Below are 22,426 nucleotides of genomic sequence, written 5' to 3'. Positions count from 1 at the left end.
TCTGTGTTGATGCCTTTACTTCAAACCCTAATTTCACCAATAGGCTAAGACAAAATATTTGCACAACCAATATTTCCATCTAATAAAGAAGGGACTCCACCAGCTGACTGGGGAAGAGATCTTCAAAGTCGTCCAAAATATCCCACAATCTGATGAGTATGCTAATATTAAGGAGGGTGATGAGGAGAATTGTTTTGATTATATTTGTACTTACCTCCATAGCGAACCAGTGTTGGGGTTAGAGGATCAGGGGTTTGCACTGTTACTACAACTGAATGATCTGGAGCAAGAGTTAGTTGTGCTACGTCAGCCTACTACTGTAATGTCTGAACCGATAGGTAATGTGAAGGAGGTCGATGTGTTTACACCTGCACCCATACTCACCTCACCAGTGGTCACTCTACCTATAGGAACAGAACGCAGTCCTGCTGATACGTCAACACCTGTTAAAGCAACACCAACCCCTCACCCTGTTAGAGTTGAACAAAGCAGTGCAGACAGTCTCAGGCTGCAGAGGGAAAGGCCTAGTTATCATTGCTGCCTGCAGAACACAACTACAGCATGCTTTTGTACTGAGAAGGATGTTAGATTGTTAGCCTGTCAAGTAGCCAAATCTCAAATACCTGTAACAGACAGGTTTGGATTCTAGCAATGCACAGTAATGGTTTATTTTGCAGTCATAAAATGGTAAATGGACTGACTTATATAGCGCCTTATTCCAAAGCGCTTTATAATGGCCTCTCATTCACCCATTCACACACCAATGGCAGCAAGCTACCATGCAAGGCGCCGGCCTGCTCATTGGGAGCAATTAGGGGTTCAGTGTCTTGCCAAAGGACACTTTGACATGTGGCCAGCTGGGGTTTGAACCGCCGATCATTCCTTGCGATCTTTAGACACTGGCTCAATTATATCAACGTGTTAATTGCAGCCTACTATTAATTAAACATATGGGGTCGTAACAAAGTGGGGGAAAATGATAGTATACTATGTTCTTTTTTTTCATCTTTTTAAAATCACTTTATTTATTAATTTCTTCCTTAGAATGTAGTGTAATTATTAATATAATAATATATCATATTATACTATAGAATGATAGAATGATCATAGAATGATAAGAATTCAAAAAAAAATAAAAATGAAAAAAAGATAACACATAAAAAATAAAAATAAACTTTAATTATTCTTTTACTTAGAATGATAATAAAATATCATATTATACTATAGAATGATCAAAATTATATTTAAAAAATAGTGAAAAAAACATTTAAAAAAACAAACATAGTATATATGTTCTTTTATTATTTTTCTAATCACTTAATTTATTTTTTCCTTAGAATTATAATAATATATCATATTATACTATAGAATGTTAGAATGATCATAGAATGATAATTCAAAAAAAAGAATGAAGTGAAAAGAAAAAAACACACATAGTATACTATGTTCTTTTAAAAAAAAGAAAATCACTTTATTTATTTATTATATATTTAGAATGATAATATATCATATTATACTATTGAATGATAAAAATGATATTAAAAAAATCACGTGAAAAAGGACAGTAATGAGACACCTTGACTCTGTCAGAGGACAGTAATGTAAAGCCTATTGCTAAACTGGTGAAATGTGAGATCTGACTTGTGAGGTAACTATTGTTTTGTTATTATAATACCAGCTTCACCAAATGATGTACTAGTGTATGTTTTCTGTCGTAAAATACAGACTTCTTTTAATAAATAAACAAGGTACAGAAATGAGTCACGCAATTTATTAATTACAAAAACACAAGCAAGAAAGTGGTTACATTCAATGATTAGAAAATAAAGGAAACAGACAATACAGCATCATGACACCTTCAGACAACATGTTTCTGTGTCTCAGCAGAGGGTTTGTGTGTGTATGTGTGAGAGAGAGAGACATGAACACAACTCAGGCATCATTTCAGCAATATCCTTATTCATTCAAAAAATTAGGTCGTAATTCATTTGCCTACAAGGCCCCTAGTGACTGCAACAATCTCCCTTCCCCTTTAAGGTCCATCACATCCTTTCAATCCTTTAAATCATCTTTACTTTCCTATTTAAAAAAGCCCTGCTTATGCTATTAATTATGTGGGGGGTTTGGACCGGCTAGTTTTCAGGTTGTTCGTATCTGTATTTTCCTTAAATGTGCTTTCTGTTGTTGCCAATTTCGATTACTTGCTGATGTCTTCGGATAATTATATTATGTATGTACAGTGGGTATTTGTATTAAGTATTTGATACACTGCTGATTTTGCAAGTTTTCCCACTTAGAAAGAATGTAGAGGTCTGTAATTTTTATCATAGGTACACTTCAACTGTGAGAGACGGAATCTAAAACAAAAATCCAGAAAATCACATTGTATGACTTTTAAATAATTAATTTGCATTTTATTGTATGAAATAAGTATTTGATCACCTACAACCAGTAATAATTCCGGCTCTCACAGACCTGTTAGTTTTTCTTTAAGAAGCCCTCCTATTCTCCACTCATTACCTGTATTAACTGCACCTGTTTGAACTCGTTACCTTTATAAAAGACACCTCTCCACACACTCAATCAATCAGACCCCAACCTCTCCACAATGGGCAAGACCAAAGAGCTTTCTAAGGACATCAGGGACAAAATTGTAGACCTGCACAAGGCTGGGATGGGCTACAGGACAATAGGGAAGCAGCTTGGTGAGAAGGCAACAACTGTTGGCGCAATTATTAGAAAATGGAAGAAATTTAAGATGACTGTCAATCTCCCTCGGTCTGGGGCTCCATGCAAGATCTCACCTCGTGGGGCATCAATGATCATAAGAAAGGTGAGGGATCAGCCCAGAACTACACGGCAGGACCTGGTCAATGACCTGAAGAGAGCTGGGACCACAGTCTCAAAGAAAACTATCAGTAACACACTACGCCGTCAGGGATTAAAATCCTGTAGCGCACGCAAGGTCCCCCTGCTCAAGCCAGCGCATGTCCAGGCCCGTCTGAGGTTTGCCAATGATCATCTGGATGATCCAGAGGAGGAATGGGAGAAGGTCATGTGGTCTGATGAGACCAAAATAGAGCTTTTTGGCATAAACTCCACTCGCCGTGTTTGGAGGAAGAAGAAGGATGAGTACAACCCCAAGAACACCATCCCAACCGTGAAGCATGGAGGTGGAAACATCATTCTTTGGGGATGCTTTTCTGCAAAGGGGACAGGACGAATGCACCGTATTGAGGGAAGGATGGATGGGGCCAAGTATCGCGAGATCTTGGCCAATAACCTCCTTCCCTCAGTAAGAGCATTGAAGATGGGTCGTGGCTGGGTCTTCCAGCATGACAACGACCCGAAACACACAGCCAGGGCAACTAAGGAGTGGCTCCGTAAGAAGCATCTCAAGGTCCTGGAGTGGCCTAGCCAGTCTCCAGACCTGAACCCAATAGAAAATCTTTGGAGGGAGCTGAAAGTCTGTGTTGCCCAGCGACAGCCCCGAAACCTGAAGGATCTGGAGAAGATCTGTATGGAGGAGTGGGCCCAAATCCCTGCTGCAGTGTGTGCAAACCTGGTCAAGAACTACAGGAAACGTCTGATCTCTGTAATTGCAAACAAAGGTTTCTTTACCAAATATGAAGTTCTGTTTTTCTGATGTATCAAATACTTATTTCATGCAATAAAATGTAAATTAATTACTTTAAAATCATACAATTTGATTTTCTGGAGAAAAAAAAAATAGATTCTGTCTCTCACAGTTGAAGTGTACCTATGATAAAAATTACAGACCTCTACATTCTTTCTAAGTGGGAAAACGTGCAAAATCAGCAGTGTATCAAATACTTGTTCTCCCCACTGTATCTGACTGTTGCTTGTATATATTGCGGTTGGGTTGTAGTGGTGGGTTGTGGAGTGATGACGGGCTGTGTGTGTGAGTGTGTGTGTGTGTAGGTGCTTTGTATTGTTATTTGTTATGTGTTACGATTATGTTTGTATCGTCATGTGAGGACCCCCTCGAAAATGAGAAGATTCTTCTCAAGGGGCTTACCTCAAATAAACAATCTCAATCTCAATGACCTCGTCCAGTCTGGTGATTCTCCCGCAGAACATTCCCATGGTTGCCATGGTGACACACTTTCAGGCAACTTCCACCACCTGCCTCAGCTCCTCGATCAGCGGCACCAGCTCCTTCTCCAGACCGATGATCAGACCTGCGTACCACAGGACAGCAGCATCACATCACCCACCGTCCTCCCCACCGCCCTCCCCCCTGGGAGGTGACATGGTCTGTTGTTGATGAGCGTGTGAGTGTGGTTGGTCTTCACCTCACCTGTGTTTGCACTACTGCTGGCAATGAAACTAATAACCAACGGCAACCGGTTGAACTGCACAATCTGGCGGGGAAGGAGACAAGACAAGATGATCAGTGAACAACGAGACTGGTCAGCTTTAACTACCATCATCCATTATCTGGGCACATTTAGCTTATTTGGAATCAATCAAAAAATATGAAATTCAGAGCAATGGTTTGGATTATAATTTCTGTCTCGTTTGCGTCCATTGCAAGTGCCGGCTGTCTCTTTACTTTAGTTTCCGGTAACCAAACTGTCATGTATGCATGCGGGTTGTTTCAAGTGTTTCGCAAGTAAACAAATGTCAGCACAGGTGTCAGATATGGGTCATATGTAGCACAGGTGTCAGATATGGGTCATATGTCAGACAGGTGTCAGATATGGGTCATATGTCAGACAGGTGTCAGATATGGGTCATATGTAAGACAGGTGTCAGATATGGGTTATATGTAGGACAGGTGTCAGATATGGGTCATATGTAAGACAGGTGTCAGATATGGGTCATATGTAAGACAGGTGTCAGATATGGGTCATATGTAAGACAGGTGTCAGATATGGGTCATATGTAGCACAGGTGTCAGATATGGGTCATATGTAAGACAGGTGTCAGATATGGGTCATATGTAAGACAGGTGTCAGATATGGGTCATATGTAAGACAGGTGTCAGATATGGGTCATGTCAGACAGGTGTCAGATATGGGTCATATGTAAGACAGGTGTCAGATATGGGTTATATGTAGGACAGGTGTCAGATGTGGGTCATATGTAAGACAGGTGTCAGATATGGGTCATATGTGACTGCTCCTGGTGTTTCTGGACACCTCTCGGAAATGAGAAAGACGTCAAATTCGTCTTTAAAGTTTTTTTTTTTCTTCTTCAAATTTTCGTTTTTTAGCTAACATTCAACTCGAAGATGTGAAGTACCCACTCGTTATTTTTCCGAACAGTTTTACGTTCATTAAATAAGTGTAATCTATAACACAATGACTTCGTTTCTTGTTGTTTGATGGGGATTCATTATCTTTGATGGGGATTTTCTGTGCTTAGTGATTTCCGGTGTAGCAACTTTCAAATACTCATGTCGTCTTCAATTTGTTTCCGATTTCAATGTATGATGCATCATTTGAAAGCTTACAATCTGTAGTTTAAGCACATGTAAAAAACAGAAAAATGATTTCGCCTACAGGTAGCCCTTTTCATTGGGCTGTGTCACATATGTCAGACAGGTGTCAGATATGGGTCATATGTAAGACAGGTGTCAGATATGGGTCATATGTCAGACAGGTGTCAGATATGGGTCATATGTCAGACAGGTGTCAGATATGGGTCATATGTAAGACAGGTGTCAGATATGGGTCATATGTCAGACAGGTGTCAGATATGGGTCATATGTAAGACAGGTGTCAGATATGGGTCATATGTAAGACAGGTGTCAGATATGGGTCATATGTAAGACAGGTGTCAGATATGGGTCATATGTAAGACAGGTGTCAGATATGGGTCATTTTAAAAAGTAGTATGTATGTAAGCAGGCGTTACATTTTTTTATATCATTTTTATCATTCTATGATCTATGATTCTATAGTATAATATGATATATTATTATCATTCTAAGGAAAAAATGTATAAAGTGAAGTATACTATGTTCTTTAAAAAAAAAAAAAAAAACTTTATAATTGTTTATAATTTTTATACATTTATGATCATTCTATCATTCTTTTTTTTTTTTTTTTTTTTTTTAATAACCTAGTATACTATTGTTACGTCCACATGTGTCCACCTGTTGTCTTATGGCTTGTGTTTTTGTACCTCACCACTATTTTCGTATTAAATCATTGCACTTTAGTTATCTTGTGTTGTGCCTTTTATTAGTTTTTCCTTACACCACAAGTGGCAACATTACATTACACCCTTTATGTTACAGCTCCCCCCTACACCCCCTAGACGTAGAGCCAGAAGATCTGGGAGTTCGTAATGAACTATGTACGAAAAATGGAAAAAAGAACATAGTATACTATAATAAACATTTTTTTGGGACAGGCAAAAAAATGGAAGCTAGGCATTCCGTCCTGCAGTGTAAATGCAGCTGTAATGATGTAGCAACTGCAGAAATCTGGCAGTTATAGACTGAAGGTATCTGGTATGTGTTCTAGCAGACTGCAGGTATCTGGTATGTGTTCTAGCAGACTGAAGGTATCTGGTATGTGTTCTAGCAGACTGCAGGTATCTGGTATGTATTCTAGGCAGACTGCAGGTATCTGGTATGTGTTGTAGCAGACTGAAGGTATCTGGTATGTGTTGTAGCAGACTGCAGGTATCTGGTATGTGTTCTAGCAGACTACAGGTATCTGGTATGTGTTCTAGCAGACTGAAGGTATCTGGTATGTGTTCTAGCAGACTGCAGGTATCTGGTATGTATTCTAGCAGACTGAAGGTATCTGGTATGTGTTCTAGCAGACTACAGGTATCTGGTATGTGTTCTAGCAGACTGAAGGTATCTGGTATGTGTTCTAGCAGACTGCAGGTATCTGGTATGTGTTGTAGCAGACAGCAGGTATCTGGTATGTGTTCTAGCAGACTGCAGGTATCTGGTATGTGTTGTAGCAGACTGAAGGTATCTGGTATGTGTTCTAGTAGACTGAAGGTATCTGGTATGTGTTCTAGCAGACTGCAGGTATCTGGTATGTGTTGTAGCAGACTGAAGGTATCTGGTATGTGTTCTAGCAGACTGCAGGTATCTGGTATGTGTTCTAGCAGACTGCAGGTATCTGGTATGTGTTGTAGCAGACTGCAGGTATCTGGTATGTGTTCTAGCAGACTGGTATGTGTTGTAGCAGACTGCAGGTATCTGGTATGTGTTCTAGCAGACTGAAGGTATCTGGTATGTGTTCTAGCAGACTGGTATGTGTTGTAGCAGACTGCAGGTATCTGGTATGTGTCCTAGCAGACTGAAGGTATCTGGTATGTGTTCTAGCAGACTGAAGGTATCTGGTATGTGTTCTAGCAGACTGGTATGTGTTGTAGCAGACTGCAGGTATCTGGTATGTGTTGTAGCAGACTGAAGGTATCTGGTATGTGTTCTAGCAGACTGCAGGTATCTGGTATGTGTTGTAGCAGACTGCAGGTATCTGGTATGTGTTCTAGCAGACTACAGGTACCTGGTATGTGTTGTAGCAGACTGAAGGTATCTGGTATGTGTTGTAGTAGACTGCAGGTATCTGGTATGTGTTATAGCAGACTGGTATGTGTTGTAGTAGCAGATGATGCTATGGTACCTGGTATGTGTTGTAGTAGCAGATGATGCTATGGTACCTGGTATGTGTTGTAGTAGCAGATGATGCTATGGTACCTGGTATGTGTTGTAGTAGCAGATGATGCTCTTGTTCTTGGAGATGCCCAGCTTGCTGCCCTGGTCGGTGGCCATGGCGAAGGTGGACAGGAAGCCTGGCCGCAGGGCGTACTCAGGCGCGTTGTCATTGGCAACTAAAAGGGGACAAACCAGTCACACTGTGCACAACATATCTGTGATAGTTCAGACATGGATTTGAAAAAAGGTTATCACAGGGGATTTTACACTTTTATTTTCTTCTATAGAACATTTTTCACACTGTTAAAAATATCAAAGGGCGAGCCACCAAGCAAGATTTAAACAACGGAGCAAACGCTTTAACGATGTCGATGACTTTATGTAAACTGGTGATATGGAAGACTAATTTCCATCCCTTGTATCTAAGATAACCTTGTCACATGCAACTAGTACTTGTCTATGATGTAGGACACCTGTGGTGTTTAAGATTATTTTTTTTTTATCATTCTATGATCATTCTATAGTATAATATGATATATTATTATCATTCTCAGGAAAAAAAAAATGAATTGAAAAAAACAGAATCCCACAACCTGCAAAGCACTCGAGTCACTATACAAACAAACAATCAAAACACGAGACAAGAAGCCAAGACACTTTCACCACTGCACAATACTGAAGAAACACAACATTCTAAGCTGGGACAATCTGAAAACCTACACAAACCTCTGCCTTGTCTATAAAACTATCCATAATTTAGCCCCACCACCACTTAACACCTTAATCTCACGACCAGGAAGTACAGCACGCACCACAAGGGGTGTCACCAGAGGGGACTGCACCATCCCATTTAGGAGGAGTGCCTTTAGTCAGTCTGCCTGGTCAGTTAGAGGGGCACGTGAATGGAACCTGATTCCAGGGCACCTTAAAGAATTAGGCACCTTTAAATCATTTAGAAAGCACCTAAAACAGTGGATGATCAACACACACACCTGTCAACATTGAAATGTCCTGTCCTATACCTGTATGTCATGTGTACCGCCTGTCTGTGTACCGCCTAACATGTCTTACCTGCTTACCGTGCGTATATGTTGCTTGCTTTTAGTCTGCTTACCGAATATGTACCCTCCTTTTAACCGCCTATGATTAATGTATGCTCTTTTAACCCCCTATGTTATGCCCTTAAGCTAAATGCTTGTCCTGTCTACTTTTTTGTGCCTAGGTTTACCTATATTTTATCTTTTAAATGTACTTTTTTCCTCCAGGGAGCCGTATACAACATCATGGCATAGGGACTGCGGATGAAAACTAGCTTTCGGGCTAACTCTGGCGTATTTACAATTTATTTTTGTTTTATTAATATGCACTGTCCCTTGAATAAATAAATGAATCTGAATCTGAATCTACCGTATTTTCCGCACTATAAGGCGCACCGGATTATAAGGCGCACCTTCAATGAATGGCCTATTTTAGAACTGTTTTCATATACAGGGCGCACCGGATTATAAGGCGCACCGGATTATAAGGCGCATAGAATAGATACTGCAGTCAAACGTTTGACTGGGGTTGCGTTACGCCCAAGCTCCACCTACTGCGTTGCGTCACCTCTCCATCGGTGTTGTGTCAACTTCCCGTTGTCCAAGCTCCACCTGAGCGTTGTCACCGTCAACGTTCTACCTGCTCCACTGTCAAAAATATATATTTTTCCACCTCAAGTATCAGCCGTTCGTCATCCATTTTTGCAACAAGCGTCAAGGACCTGCGGTGATTCACAGCTGACTCGCGTGAATAGCAATTCGCAATAGCTGCAACCACGAGATATAGAGTAGTTAGCTACAAGCATTTTCAATCTGCTATTATCTCTATTAGTGGATTAACCGCTGTGGTGATTTAACAGCTGATAAAAATACATCAAGTAGACTACAAACAGAGCAAAACAACACCAGAAAACAACCAATAGGCTATACAATTATAACCAACAACCAATATGTGACAGCTCCTGGTGAAATGTGCAACGTACTTTTTCAGTTTTTACACATGCTTAAACTACAGATTGTAAGCTTTCAAATGATGTGTCATACATTCAAATCAGAGAAAGATTGAACACGACAGGCGTATTTGAATGTTGGTTCACCTCAAACACTGAATGGGAGAAAAGTGACTCTGACCAAACCACAACAAACGCTGCTAGCGGCTAACAGCTAACAAAACACATCGCTACGAAGGTCTAAACTGTATTTTAATAACATGACAACATACTGGGAGAACATCGACATGCTAAAAACACATAACTACACAACTAGATGAACACACAGTTCTTGCTTTTGAACACGCGCTAAAACGAAACTATGTTTACAAGTCAACCCTCCCTTACCGGTAGCCTCCGGCAAACGAGAATAATGAATCCAATACACAAATGATAAGTGTTTAGTGATCGTTAAACTGTTGTTTATTATATCGAGTGGGTACTTTAAAACTTCAAGTTGAAAGCACCAAGAATCTCACTTTGTTCCCTCGGAAACTCTGTTTAGTCTTCTTTACTTGGGGTCTTGTGGTGTGGGACTGTGAGTAAGCACAGTATACCGGTGTTTACTGATTACCGTAATGCTGCAAGCGGTGCGGCTTTGTAGTTTACCAGTCGTACTGAAACATTTTGACAGAGTGCCTTGAGCGCCGTGTACAACCAGTATGGATCAACAAATTAACCAATTGATCCATATATAAGGCGCTCCGGGTTATAAGGCGCACTGTCGGTTTTTTTGAAAATTAAAGGCTTTTAAGTGCGCCTTATAGTGCGGAAAATACGGTATGTTCTTTTTTTCTTTTTTTTAATCACTTAATTATTTAATTTTTTTGATCGTTTTGATCATTCTATGATCATTCTACAGTATAATATGATATATTATTATCATTCTAAGGGAAAAAAAAATAAGTGGAAAAAAATGGAAAAAAGAACATGGTATGTATGAACAAAGATGAAGCCATATAGTATTTAATTTGACTAACCTCAATTTCATTTCCTTATTTAAAATGACTGGAAATGCTGCAGACTGGCTTTAACTTTTGCAACTACACCATAATATGGGAAACATAATGGTCCTCGGTGGCTCAGGTGGTAGAGCACGGGGCTAACAACACTTAGGTTGTGGGTTTGATTGCCACTGGGCCCATAGATACTGACATGTATGTCATTGCAGTGTAAAGGGCTCTGCACACAGCGTGCGATTTCTGTTGCGCGTCAACGTTCCATTTTGAAGTTTGAATGGAAGTCTATGAGAACATCGCATCGCAATGCACACGGCCCCGCACGGCGAAAATTCGATTCCATTCATAACAACAATGGAAATTATGGAATGTTGACGCGCAACAGAAATCGCACGCTGTGTGCAGAGCCCTTAAGTCGCTTTGGATGAAGGCGTCGACTAAAGGGCATACTGTATATGTGATGATGAAACAGATGTTACCTTTGATCACTGATTATGAGACAGATGTTACCTTTGATCACTGATTATGAGACAGATGTTACCTTTGATCACTGATTATGAGACAGATGTTACCTTTGATCACTGATTATGAGACAGGTGTTACCTTTGATCACTGATTATGAGACAGATGTTACCTTTGATCACTGATTATGAGACAGATGTTACCTTTGATAACTGATTATGAGACAGATGTTACCTTTGATCACTGATTATGAGACAGATGTTACCTTTGATCACTGATTATGAGACAGATGTTACCTTTGATCACTGATTATGAGACAGATGTGTTACCTTTGATCACTGATTATGAGACAGATGTTACCTTTGATCACTGATTATGAGACAGATGTTACCTTTGATCACTGAATATGAGACAGATGTTACCTTTGATCACTGATTATGAGACAGATGTTACCTTTGATCACTGATTATGAGACAGATGTTACCTTTGATCACTGATTATGAGACAGATGTTACCTTTGATCACTGATTATGAGACAGATGTTACCTTTGATCACTGATTATGAGACAGATGTTACCTTTGATCACTGATTATGAGACAGATGTTACCTTTGATCACTGATTATGAGACAGATGTGTTACCTTTGATAACTGGGACTCCATCCCTGTCTGTCACCACGATGGCATGAAGACCCTCCACACTGGGTAAGGAGAAGAAAGGCAGCACATTAGTAAGTAAGTAAGTACAATGATTTATACAGCACCTTTCCCAGACCAAGGGTCACAAAGTGCTTTACATAACAAGGAGGAAACACAAATAAAACACAAATATTACATTACATATAATAGTTATAGCTAAGCCCAAATGCACACCACACAATACACAGTAGGCCTAGCTACTGTATTATTGTACTATTTGTCAGGTGAGATAAAGAGCGGTTTAGCATAGATTTCAGAAACATTTGACAAGCTACTAGTACCAACGGGATCAATCAACCACCCATAGCCTAACCATGTGACAAACAACCATACCTTGGTAACTGTTTATACAGGTACCTCTTCAAGTCCTGCAACAAAACAAACAACATTTGATTTGACAAAGTAGATTCAAGTGATTCAACCCTCTCCTCCCCTCCTCAACCCTCTCCTCCTCAACCCTCTCCTCCCCTCCTCAACCCTCTCCTCCTCAACCCTCTCCTCCTCAACCCTCTCCTCCTCAACCCTCTCCCCTCCTCCTCAACCCTCTCCCCTCCTCCTCCTCCTCTCCCCTCCTCAACCCTCTCCCCTCCTCCTCCTCAACCCTCTCACCTCCACCTCCTCTCCCCAACCCCCTCCCCTCCTCCTCAACCCCCTCCGCTCCTCCTCAACCCTCTCCCCCTCAACCCTCCCCCTCAATCCTCTCCCCTCCTCCTCCTCAACCCTCCTCCTCAATCCTCTCCCCTCCATCTCCTCAACCCTCTCCTCCTCCTCAACCCTCTCTCCTCCTCCTCAACCCTCAACCCTCCTCCTCAACCCTCTCTCCTCCTCCTCAACCCTCTCTCCTCCTCCTCCTCAACCCTCTCACCTCCTCCTCAACCCTCTCACCTCCACAACCCTCTCACCTCCACCTCCTCAACCCTCTCTCCTCCTCCTCCTCAACCCTCTCACCTCCACCTCCTCAACCCTCTCTCCTCCTCCTCCTCAACCCTCTCACCTCCTCCTCCTCAACCCTCTCCCCTCCTCCTCCTCCTCCTCAACCCTCTCCCCTCCTCCTCCTCAAACCTCTCCCCTCCTCAACCCTCTCCCCTCCTCCTCCTCATCCCTCTCCCCTGGTCCAGTCTGAGGGCTAGGTACTAGGTACATGTCATAGTCATCAACTCCATGGATAGAAACACTGACTGTTCTACTTACATCAGCCATGATGGTGGCCAACGTCCGCGTCTTCTACTCCACAGTCAACAACTAGGGGAGGAAACAGACCAGGTTATGTCTACCAACAGACTAGCTTATGTCTAACACACTACCTTATGTCTACCAACAGACCAGGTTATGTCTAACACAAACTCTGCTGGACGTGGAGTAGTACTAGTGGAGTAGTACTAGTGGAGTAGTTAAGTACTAGTGGAGTAGTACTAGTGGAGTAGTTAAGTACTAGTGGAGTAGTACTAGTGGAGTAGTTAAGTACTAGTGGAGTAGTACTAGTGGAGTAGTTAAGTACTAGTGGAGTAGTACTAGTGGAGTAGTTAAGTACTAGTGGAGTAGTTAAGTACTAGTGGAGTAGGACTAGTGGAGTAGTTAAGTACTAGTGGAGTAGGACTAGTGGAGTAGTTAAGTACTAGTGGAGTAGTACTAGTGGAGTAGTTAAGTACTAGTGGAGTAGTAATAGTAATAGTAGTAGTACTAGTGGAGTAGTTAAGTACTGCAGGTTCTGGTCTCGTGTTTCCCTCGTCAGAGCAGATAGGTAGCTAGCTAGCTAATGTGGCTAGCTGCGTAGCTCTGACTCCAGCTAAGAGAGCATATCATGTCAACGTTGTGAAGCTCCAGAAGCCATAACACATTTATCAGATACATTAATCTGGTCGCACACATTGAGTTGAGTATCTCTGTATTACCTTGTTGTCTCGTTCGGAGAGGGGAGAGAGCTGCAGCTGTCCTCCTTCACACAGCCAGGCGGAGTCACGTGACGTTCACACAGCCAGGCGGAGTCACGTGACGTTCACACAGCCAGGCGGAGTCACGTGACGTTCACACAGCCAGGCGGAGTCACGTGACGGGGTTATTTATGTTCCGTGTGTTAGGTGACGTCATCACGTCGCTGCGCCGTGTGAGACATGTTCACATGAATCTGGCCTGTTTCCTTTCTATGCATGCAGGGATTCTATAGAGATAAATGAATGTCAGATGACATTTTCGTCCTATTCACTTAATGCTTAGTTTTTAAACCAAACCAAATAAACACGTTTCCAGCAAGGGATTCTATATAATCCATTAAGGGATTCTATATATAATAAAGGAATGTCAATGATAAATGGTAAATGGACTGCACTTATTATACACTTATACACTTATATAGCGCCTTTTTTGCTGCTCCAAAGCTGCTCCAAAGCGCTTTACAACGGCCTCTCATTCACCCATTCACACACACATTCACACACCAATGGCGGCAAGCTGCCATGCAAGGCGCCGGCCCGCTCACTGGGAGCAATTTTGGGGTTCAGTGTCTTGCCCAAGGACACTTCGACATGTGGCCAGCCGGGGCTCGAACCGCTGCCAACCTTGTGATCATTAGGCGGTGACTCTACCTCCTGAGACACAGCCTCTACCTCCTGAGACACAGCCTCCACCTCCTGAGACACAGCCTCTACCTCCTGAGACACAGCCTCTACCTCCTGAGACACAGCCTCTACCTCCTGAGACACAGCCTCTACCTCCTGAGACATAGCCTCTACCTCCTGAGACACAGCCTCTACCTCCTGAGACACAGCCTCTACCTCCACCTCCTGAGACACAGCCTCTACCTCCTGAGACACAGCCGTGTGGGACTTTATTAGTGCAAACAGGTTTGAAGGGTCAGGCAAAGGACTTGGTGGAGTCAGGCACGGGTCAGGCAATCTGCGGCGTTGTACTAGGGCTGGAACTGGGGTGCAAGGTGCTGGGCTGGATGGTAAAGGGGCCCACTAATGAGCTAAATAAAACATTCTATTTCTGATGAGTCAACAGCACTAGGGCTCCATCTCAAAACCCTTACTGGAATCTTCATGCACTCTGTGAATTAGTCTTTACTTTCTGATGAGTCAACAGCACTAACTCCATCCAGTGAGACATATATTTAGAATATGTGAAATGCAAACACCAGAAATGCAAGAAAGTTTATGAGGTATACCAAATGGAATTAATAACAAGTGTTACGACCCTTCTGTCTAGAGTAAAATAAGGGCCTAGGGTAGAGTGCAGAATGTACAGGTGTGTTGCAACACAAATGCCCAAAACCAGACCAAAAAAACCCAAAAACTAAAATGCAAGAATATTTATTTCAACATTCAGTGTACAAAAGCACAAATCAACATGCAACAATGCGTGAGCTTAGAATGATAAGGTTCTATCTCCGTTTAGGGAAGTTCAGAGATATTGAGCATGAAAGTTTTTACATTCCATTATGTTTTGTGAGATGGAACCTTTGTATTTTATTAATTACTAACTAAAAAATTTCAACATTTTAAAAATAACACCACACAGGCATTAATAAACACCTAATGGATCAGATTATGTAAAAAACTACATTCTGACCAAAAATGGAGATAGAACCTTATAATTCTAACGTCACGAAAGTCATTGCTGTTTGCACTTGAACTCCAACGCGAGATATTGACCATGAGTTAAAGTGTGACATGAATGAATGAATGGTCTTTATTGTCATTGATATAGTACAGGTACCAAACAACGAAATTTGGGAGGGGGGGCTCCCCTGGTGCTAGGAAAAAAACTAAAAACAAGAAGGGAAAAGAGATGGTTTACATAAATAAAGGCAATGTACACTATCCACTATACTATACTATACAAAATAAAACACTGTGCTGTACTCTATGCTATGCTATACCTATTCTAACATTTCCTATCTCTGAACCTTATGTACCCGAGGGTTGTCATATTGCACATAGTATTATTGCACATTCATTTAAAGTGTCGCAGTTTGCAGGTTTGAAATGTTCACAGTGTTTCGGTATTGCACTTGATTTCAATCTAGTAGCTGCCCTCAAATTGACATGTTATAATATAAAATATGTAGTCTATAAATAAATAAAAAGTGTCAGTGAAATGTCACCTCTGGCAGAAGCACATCCATGACGAATGCCACCGGATCAGCCAATGTTGTCTGTGTTCTTTTTACCACTCCTGACAGGAAGTGAAACACCTGGTCATCATCAAACAGGATGACGCCTGTGTTCTTCTTTTTAGCCCAGAGAGACATGACTTGTCCTGCAATGATTGGCTGCAAATATATAGTTTGTTGGGAGGATGCTCAATGTAAATGTACAATCACTACACAAACATAAAAGGTTTCACTTTCATTATTTATATTACGCTTAAAATATGTAACTTTACTTAGACATTTCAGTTGCAAACTCACTTCAAGATGTTGCAGTAAGCCTTTGTCCTGAGTGATGAAATCCAACAACAACTCACTGGTCACTCTTCGTTGGTGTTGGGCTTGTTGAGCCCTTTCCTAAAATGTTATTATAGTGCTTAAACATGTATCAGATTGTCACATTTTTAAAATCGGTGCTTTGCTGAGGTCACACTTTCACATAACATGCAATCATAACATGACAGGTTGCATTGCTGGCAAGTCTGTCCTCATATTCAGACGTGTTTTTACACAAAGGCAGAATCAATCTGCTCCTCAGTCTCTGGGTTTGTCATAACCCCGGTGCAAATATAGAAAACTATTTATAGTACACCCACATATAGTACCCCCCCCCCCCCCACACACACACACACACAGGCGTCAAAAGTTCTTCAGCCGAAGCTCCTACTGACAACACAACGAGAGATCTCTCCCAGGCATGTGCCACAAGGTATATCATCTGGACTTCACAGCTAGGCTCTGTGTGTATGAATGTGCTCATTTAAAGAGGTGGAATTAGTCCACCGTGGATGTAACAATCATTTGTGTTGGCTATTTCTCTTACACAACTGTTCATGTTGCTAGGCCACTGTTGAAACAGACTTTCACATCAGTTATGTTCTGAGAGAGAGAGCTCATTGTGTCTGATGTTGACTTAGGTTGAGTGAAATCTTAAGAAACGTTTGATTGCCAACGTTTTCAGCTGCAGAGTGAGTTTGATTCTAAAACAACCTCGATTGTGACATTATGACATATGTGTCACCAGTTGCTATGAGTGCCTCTATCTAACTTATTCGGTTGTTAAGTCGTGACGTGTTTCCGGGTCCAACGTTGGCTGAGGCGCTCTCTTCGAAATGCCTCAGTAGTAATAATAATTCATTATATTTGTATATCGCTTTTCCGACGCTCAAAGACCCTGACAATATGGGGAAAACGGGAAAGTGCTGTGTCCCTTGTTGTATGAATAGATCCCAGTCTAAAAAACGATTGAACTGTCATTCTACCGCTGTAGTACACTGGTACTCTGGTGCTTTAGTACACTGGTACTCTGGTGCTTTAGTACACTGGTACTCTGGTACTTTAGTACACTGGTACTCTGGTGCTTTAGTACACTGGTACTCTGGTGCTTTAGTACACTGGTACTCTGGTGCTTTAGTACACTGGTACTCTGGTGCGGAGAATTTCTGGTTTGGACCCGGAAATTGCTAAACGTCACGTTTGACGTCAGACTTAACAACCGAATACAGATCTCAATTTATGTTTGTGCGAGAGCATGTTTAGCTCTACAGTAACATTAGGTAGATAACCAGAAGATTCTTGCTCTGTTTGTCCTTCCATAGTATGGGCGACTTCCAGCAGTTTGACCAGGACTTCTACCAGTCTGGGTATTACATAGATGACCAGGGACAGGCGGTCTACAGCTACGACAGCTACGACACAACCAGCCCAGAGGAGCAGGATGAGTAAGAATGTTAGAACCACTTCAATGGACATATCGCTAAGCCCAAACTAGAAATTGTCCAATCATATCACAGGAAAAGTCACTACAGCCAGAAAACTCACTATTACTTGCTGTGGTAAATCAGAAATAAAAAATGTGCCAACTCCCGCCATTGTAAGTCAGTGAATGTCATTCAGTCACTGTCAGTGAAGCGTTGTTTGTTTGTCCGAGTTGGCGTGGCTTAGCGATAGGTCCATCCGGAAGAGATGAGGAACACTCTGGTTCAGATTGAGGGGTCAGGGGTCAGATTTCAATTCAGAGCCATTAGAAGGGGGTCATCTGTCCATCTTTCACATCATTCACATGATGCTTTTCTGAAGGATGAAGACAGATGGGTGCCCTTCATGTACAGTAGGACTTATAAATGGTTTATATGTTGATTTGTGTTTTATAAATCATGTGCTTTATAAACAGTGATACATCGTCATTGCGTTGGAAGTGATTCATTTGAGTGGTTTGAAAAAGATAACGGATTGTCTTGTAATAATAATAATAATAATAATAATAATAATACATTAGACTTATATAGCGCTTTTCTAGACACTCAAAGACGCTTTACAAACTGAAAAGATCGAGTAGTAATAATAAAAAGAAACAAAAGGTAAATAGAAGAAAGTATAGGGGCCTAATTAAGGTAGTGCTGGGGACACATGGGAAGGGGAGGGGGAGAGGGTTAACTGGTGAAGGCGAGCTTGAAGAGGTGGGTTTTGAGGGTCTGTTTAAATGTTGGCAGGGTGTTGGCCTGTCTGATGTGGTTGGGGAGGGCGTTCCAGAGGGACGGGGCTGTGGCTGAAAAGGCCCTATCACCCCAGGTCTGGAGCTTGGTCCTGGTGGTCTTGAGGGTGGTTTGGTCGTCAGACCTGAGGCAACGGGAGGGGGTGTGGAGGGGGACGAAGTCGGCAAAGTAGGAGGGGGCCAGATTGTTGATGGCTGTAAGTGGTGAGTAGGATTTTGAATTGGATCCTGTATTTGTCCGGGAGCCAGTGTAGGTTTTGGAGGACAGGGGTGATGTGGTCACGGCGGCGAGTGGAGGTGAGCAGACGGGCAGCAGAGTTCTGGACGCATTGGAATTTGTTTAGGATGTTATTAGGCAAACCTTAGAGGATGCTGTTGCAGTAGTTGAGTCGGGAGGTTATGAAGGCACTTTGTATTGTTATTTGTTATGCGTTACTATTATGTTTGTATTGTTATATGTGAGGACCCCCTCGAAAATGAGAAGATTCTTCTCAAGGGGCTTACCTTAATAAACAATCTCTCAAAAAAAAAAAGGCGTGGATGAGTGTGATGTGTGATTGTGGTTTCAGTGGTGCAGATGTGTCTATGCCTGGTGTGTACGCCCCTACTACGGGCCAGACGTACACGGGCCAGGTCTTCCAGCCTGCCACGCCTTCTGGGACACCAGCATATGCAGGAACAGACTCAAACGAGGAGGAGCCTCCGTTGCTGGAAGGTAAAACCACAGACTGCCTCAACTGCATTGACACAGTGGCATTCATTCATCTGCATTCGTTTGATTCATGGGTAAAGTCAAGTGATTGAGCAAAAAATAATCGAACTGAACCTCAATAGAAAGAAAAGAGCACACTTTTTGTGTAAGCAAAAGCATATTTAGGTAATTTATTCACAATTCAATTAGGAATTTGTTGAGACGAGGGTGAGGCATGTGTTATTGTGTTAACAATACTATGTGTATGTGAACCATACTGGTTACATTGGAGCCAAAAGTGCATCAGTATATTATTACGAGAAGCGAAGGTATATTTCCTTTCGTCTGCGTCTGTTGTAGAACTTGGAATAAACTTTGACCACATATGGCAGAAGACCCTGACGGTGCTGGACCCTTTCAAACCAGCAGATGGCAGCATCATGAACGAGACGGACCTAACAGGACCCATTCTGTTCTGTATCGCTTTGGGTGCCATGTTACTAATGGTGAGTAATATGACACCCCTCTAGACCTGTCTGTTGTCTCTAAACCTATGAACACCTCATACCACCACACATGTTCTACCAACATGTGGAAGTAGGTCTATGCATCCTTCTTGCATTACTAAATTCCATATTATTCCCTAAATGGCCCTGAATGGCCAATGTTGTGCCAGCGTACAGCATACATCGATCTCCACCACTTTCCGTTCACATGACGTCTTCAGAATAATGACAGCATGCGACTGTGAATGTTAAAATCAAATAAGAGTTATTTTAAAGATAGTAGATAATAGGAAAATGTCACCCAATCAATCAAGTCTCAGATGAATATAACTGCACGCCATTGCAGTAGAACTGTTATCTGAGCACATGAGTAACTCAATGTTTTGACTCTTTTCTCTTTTCTCTAGGCCGGTAAAGCCCACTTTGGCTTCGTCTATGGGATCAGTGCCATGGGCTGCATAGGGATCTACACACTGCTGAGCCTGATGAGCTCTGATGAGGCCGTGTCCTACGGCTGCATAGCCAGCGTGCTGGGCTACTGCCTGCTGCCCATGGTGGCCCTCTCAGCCTTCGCTGTCCTCTTCTCTCTACAGTAAGTCTCCAGTCTTCTTCTCCCTACAGTAAGTCTCCAGTCTTCTCCCTACAGTAAGTCTCCAGTCTTCTCTCTACAGTAAGTCTCCAGTCTTCTCCTCTCTACAGTAAGTCTCCAGTCTTCTCTCTACAGTAAGTCTCCAGTCTTCTCTCTACAGTAAGTCTCCAGTCTTCTCTCTACAGTAAGTCTCCAGACTTCTCTCTACAGTAAGTCTCCAGTCTTCTCTCTACAGTAAGTCTCCAGTCTTCTCTCTACAGTAAGTCTCCAGTCTTCTCTCTACAGTAAGTCTCCAGTCTTCTCCCTACAGTAAGTCTCCAGTCTTCTCCCTACAGTAAGTCTCCAGTCTTCTCTCTACAGTAAGTCTCCAGTCTTCTCTCTACAGTAAGTCTCCAGTCTTCTCTCTACAGTAAGTCTCCAGTCTTCTCCCTACAGTAAGTCTCCAGTCTTCTTCTCTCTACAGTAAGTCTCCAGTCTTCTCTCTACAGTAAGTCTCCAGTCTTCTCTCTACAGTAAGTCTCCAGACTTCTTCTCTCTACAGTAAGTCTCCAGTCTTCTCTCTACAGTAAGTCTCCAGTCTTCTTCTCCCTACAGTAAGTCTCCAGTCTTCTTCTCCCTACAGTAAGTCTCCAGTCTTCTCTCTACAGTAAGTCTCCAGTCTTCTCTCTACAGTAAGTCTCCAGTCTTCTCCCTACAGTAAGTCTCCAGACTTCTCTCTACAGTAAGTCTCCAGTCTTCTCTCTACAGTAAGTCTCCAGTCTTCTCCCTACAGTAAGTCTCCAGTCTTCTCCCTACAGTAAGTCTCCAGTCTTCTCTCTACAGTAAGTCTCCAGTCTTCTCTCTACAGTAAGTCTCCAGACTTCTCTCTACAGTAAGTCTCCAGTCTTCTCCCTACAGTAAGTCTCCAGTCTTCTCTCTACAGTAAGTCTCCAGTCTTCTCTCTACAGTAAGTCTCCAGTCTTCTCCCTACAGTAAGTCTCCAGTCTTCTCTCTACAGTAAGTCTCCAGACTTCTCCCTACAGTAAGTCTCCAGTCTTCTCTCTACAGTAAGTCTCCAGTCTTCTCTCTACAGTAAGTCTCCAGTCTTCTCCCTACAGTAAGTCTCCAGACTTCTCCCTACAGTAACAGTAAGTCTCCAGTCTTCTTCTCTCTACAGTAAGTCTCCAGTCTTCTCCCTAAAGTAAGTCTCCAGACTTCTCCCTACAGTAACAGTAAGTCCCCCCCAAAAATCTGAATGTCAAAACCTTATTTCTTCTGCGTCTCAGATATGAATAACGATTTCAAATCCAAAGTCGGAGTACAGAACCAAACGAAGAAAGAATGCTTCTCTGTCCCGTTTCTTATGCAGGGCGCTGACTGTATAACATGGTGGCAGAAAGAACTCCTTCTAGCTAACAGGTCATTTGATGTATCTTAATGTGGCTTGTTTCTCCAGAGGGTTCCTGGGGACAGTCCTAGCCCTGCTGGTGGTGGGCTGGTGCAGCTTCTCCGCCTCTAAGATCTTCATCTCTACCCTGGCGCTGGACGGCCAGCAGCTGCTGGTGGCGTACCCCTGTGCTCTGCTGTACGGGGTCTTTGCTCTGCTCACAGTGTTCTGAACCCCCCACTAAACTTGGCTGAATTTGCATTTCTGATGTTTTTATGGAATAACGGATCAGCAACTTTGTCTGGTATTTTCTGTTTGGTTGACGACAACGACAACGAATCATGTTTTGTTCTTTACGCTCCACACAGCAACATTTTGGATTGAAATCAATGAATATGAGGTTACCGTACAGATTGTCAGCTTTTATTTGAGGGTATTCCTATAAATATGGTTTAGTTTTAAAGTACTGTTTTAATATTGCTTACGTTTTAAAGTATTGTTGGAAAACAACAACACTTTTTATACATTGTCCATTTATTCCAGGGCATCAGAAGTATCTGGACAGTTGGCCGACAGGTGTTTCTAATAAGTCAGGTTCTGTTGCATCATGTGTGCAGGAGGAAGACAGCTGTCAATGTCTAGTCTGGATTCTAACATTGCCTTCGCCTTGGGAGTCTACTGTTGGTGTCAACATGAGGACCAAAGGTGTCAAGGAAAGTCAAGGAAGCTATAATGAGAAATCTGGAAAAACATTGACAAAACGTTAGGCGTACCAACATCAACAGTTTGATACTGAACAACAGGCTGAGGAAGACCTGGTTTGTCTGACATCCGCAT

General features: G+C 42.2%; 2 protein-coding genes across 2 annotated transcripts; one reads left to right on the top strand and one right to left on the bottom strand.

The window, feature by feature from the left end:
* Window positions 1-1,757: 1,757 nt before the first annotated feature.
* LOC308163388 (ragulator complex protein LAMTOR3) lies at window positions 1,758-13,740 on the bottom strand. Its single transcript, XM_080537576.1, has 7 exons — window positions 13,689-13,740; window positions 12,988-13,038; window positions 12,130-12,164; window positions 11,740-11,798; window positions 7,694-7,827; window positions 4,322-4,385; window positions 1,758-4,202 (listed from the first exon to the last, which is right to left on the bottom strand). The coding sequence occupies exons 2-7, from the start codon at window positions 12,994-12,996 to the stop codon at window positions 4,129-4,131; spliced, it is 375 nt and encodes a 124-aa protein (XP_080393702.1). The 5' UTR covers window positions 12,997-13,038; window positions 13,689-13,740; the 3' UTR covers window positions 1,758-4,128.
* Window positions 13,741-17,542: 3,802 nt separating this feature from the next.
* On the top strand, window positions 17,543-21,821 carry LOC308163318 (protein YIPF5-like; the record flags this gene model as incomplete). Its single annotated transcript, XM_080537515.1, has 5 exons — window positions 17,543-17,664; window positions 19,007-19,152; window positions 19,489-19,634; window positions 20,042-20,226; window positions 21,659-21,821. 5 exons carry the CDS (start codon window positions 17,543-17,545, stop codon window positions 21,819-21,821), a joined length of 762 nt encoding a protein of 253 aa, XP_080393641.1.
* Between the last annotated feature and the right edge of the window lie 605 nt (window positions 21,822-22,426).

Source organism: Nansenia antarctica (assembly GCF_963989245.1).
Source record: "Nansenia antarctica genome assembly, chromosome: 8".
In the NCBI taxonomy this organism is placed as follows: Eukaryota; Metazoa; Chordata; class Actinopteri; order Argentiniformes; family Microstomatidae; genus Nansenia; species Nansenia antarctica.
This window is presented reverse-complemented; position numbering and strand designations above follow the sequence as displayed.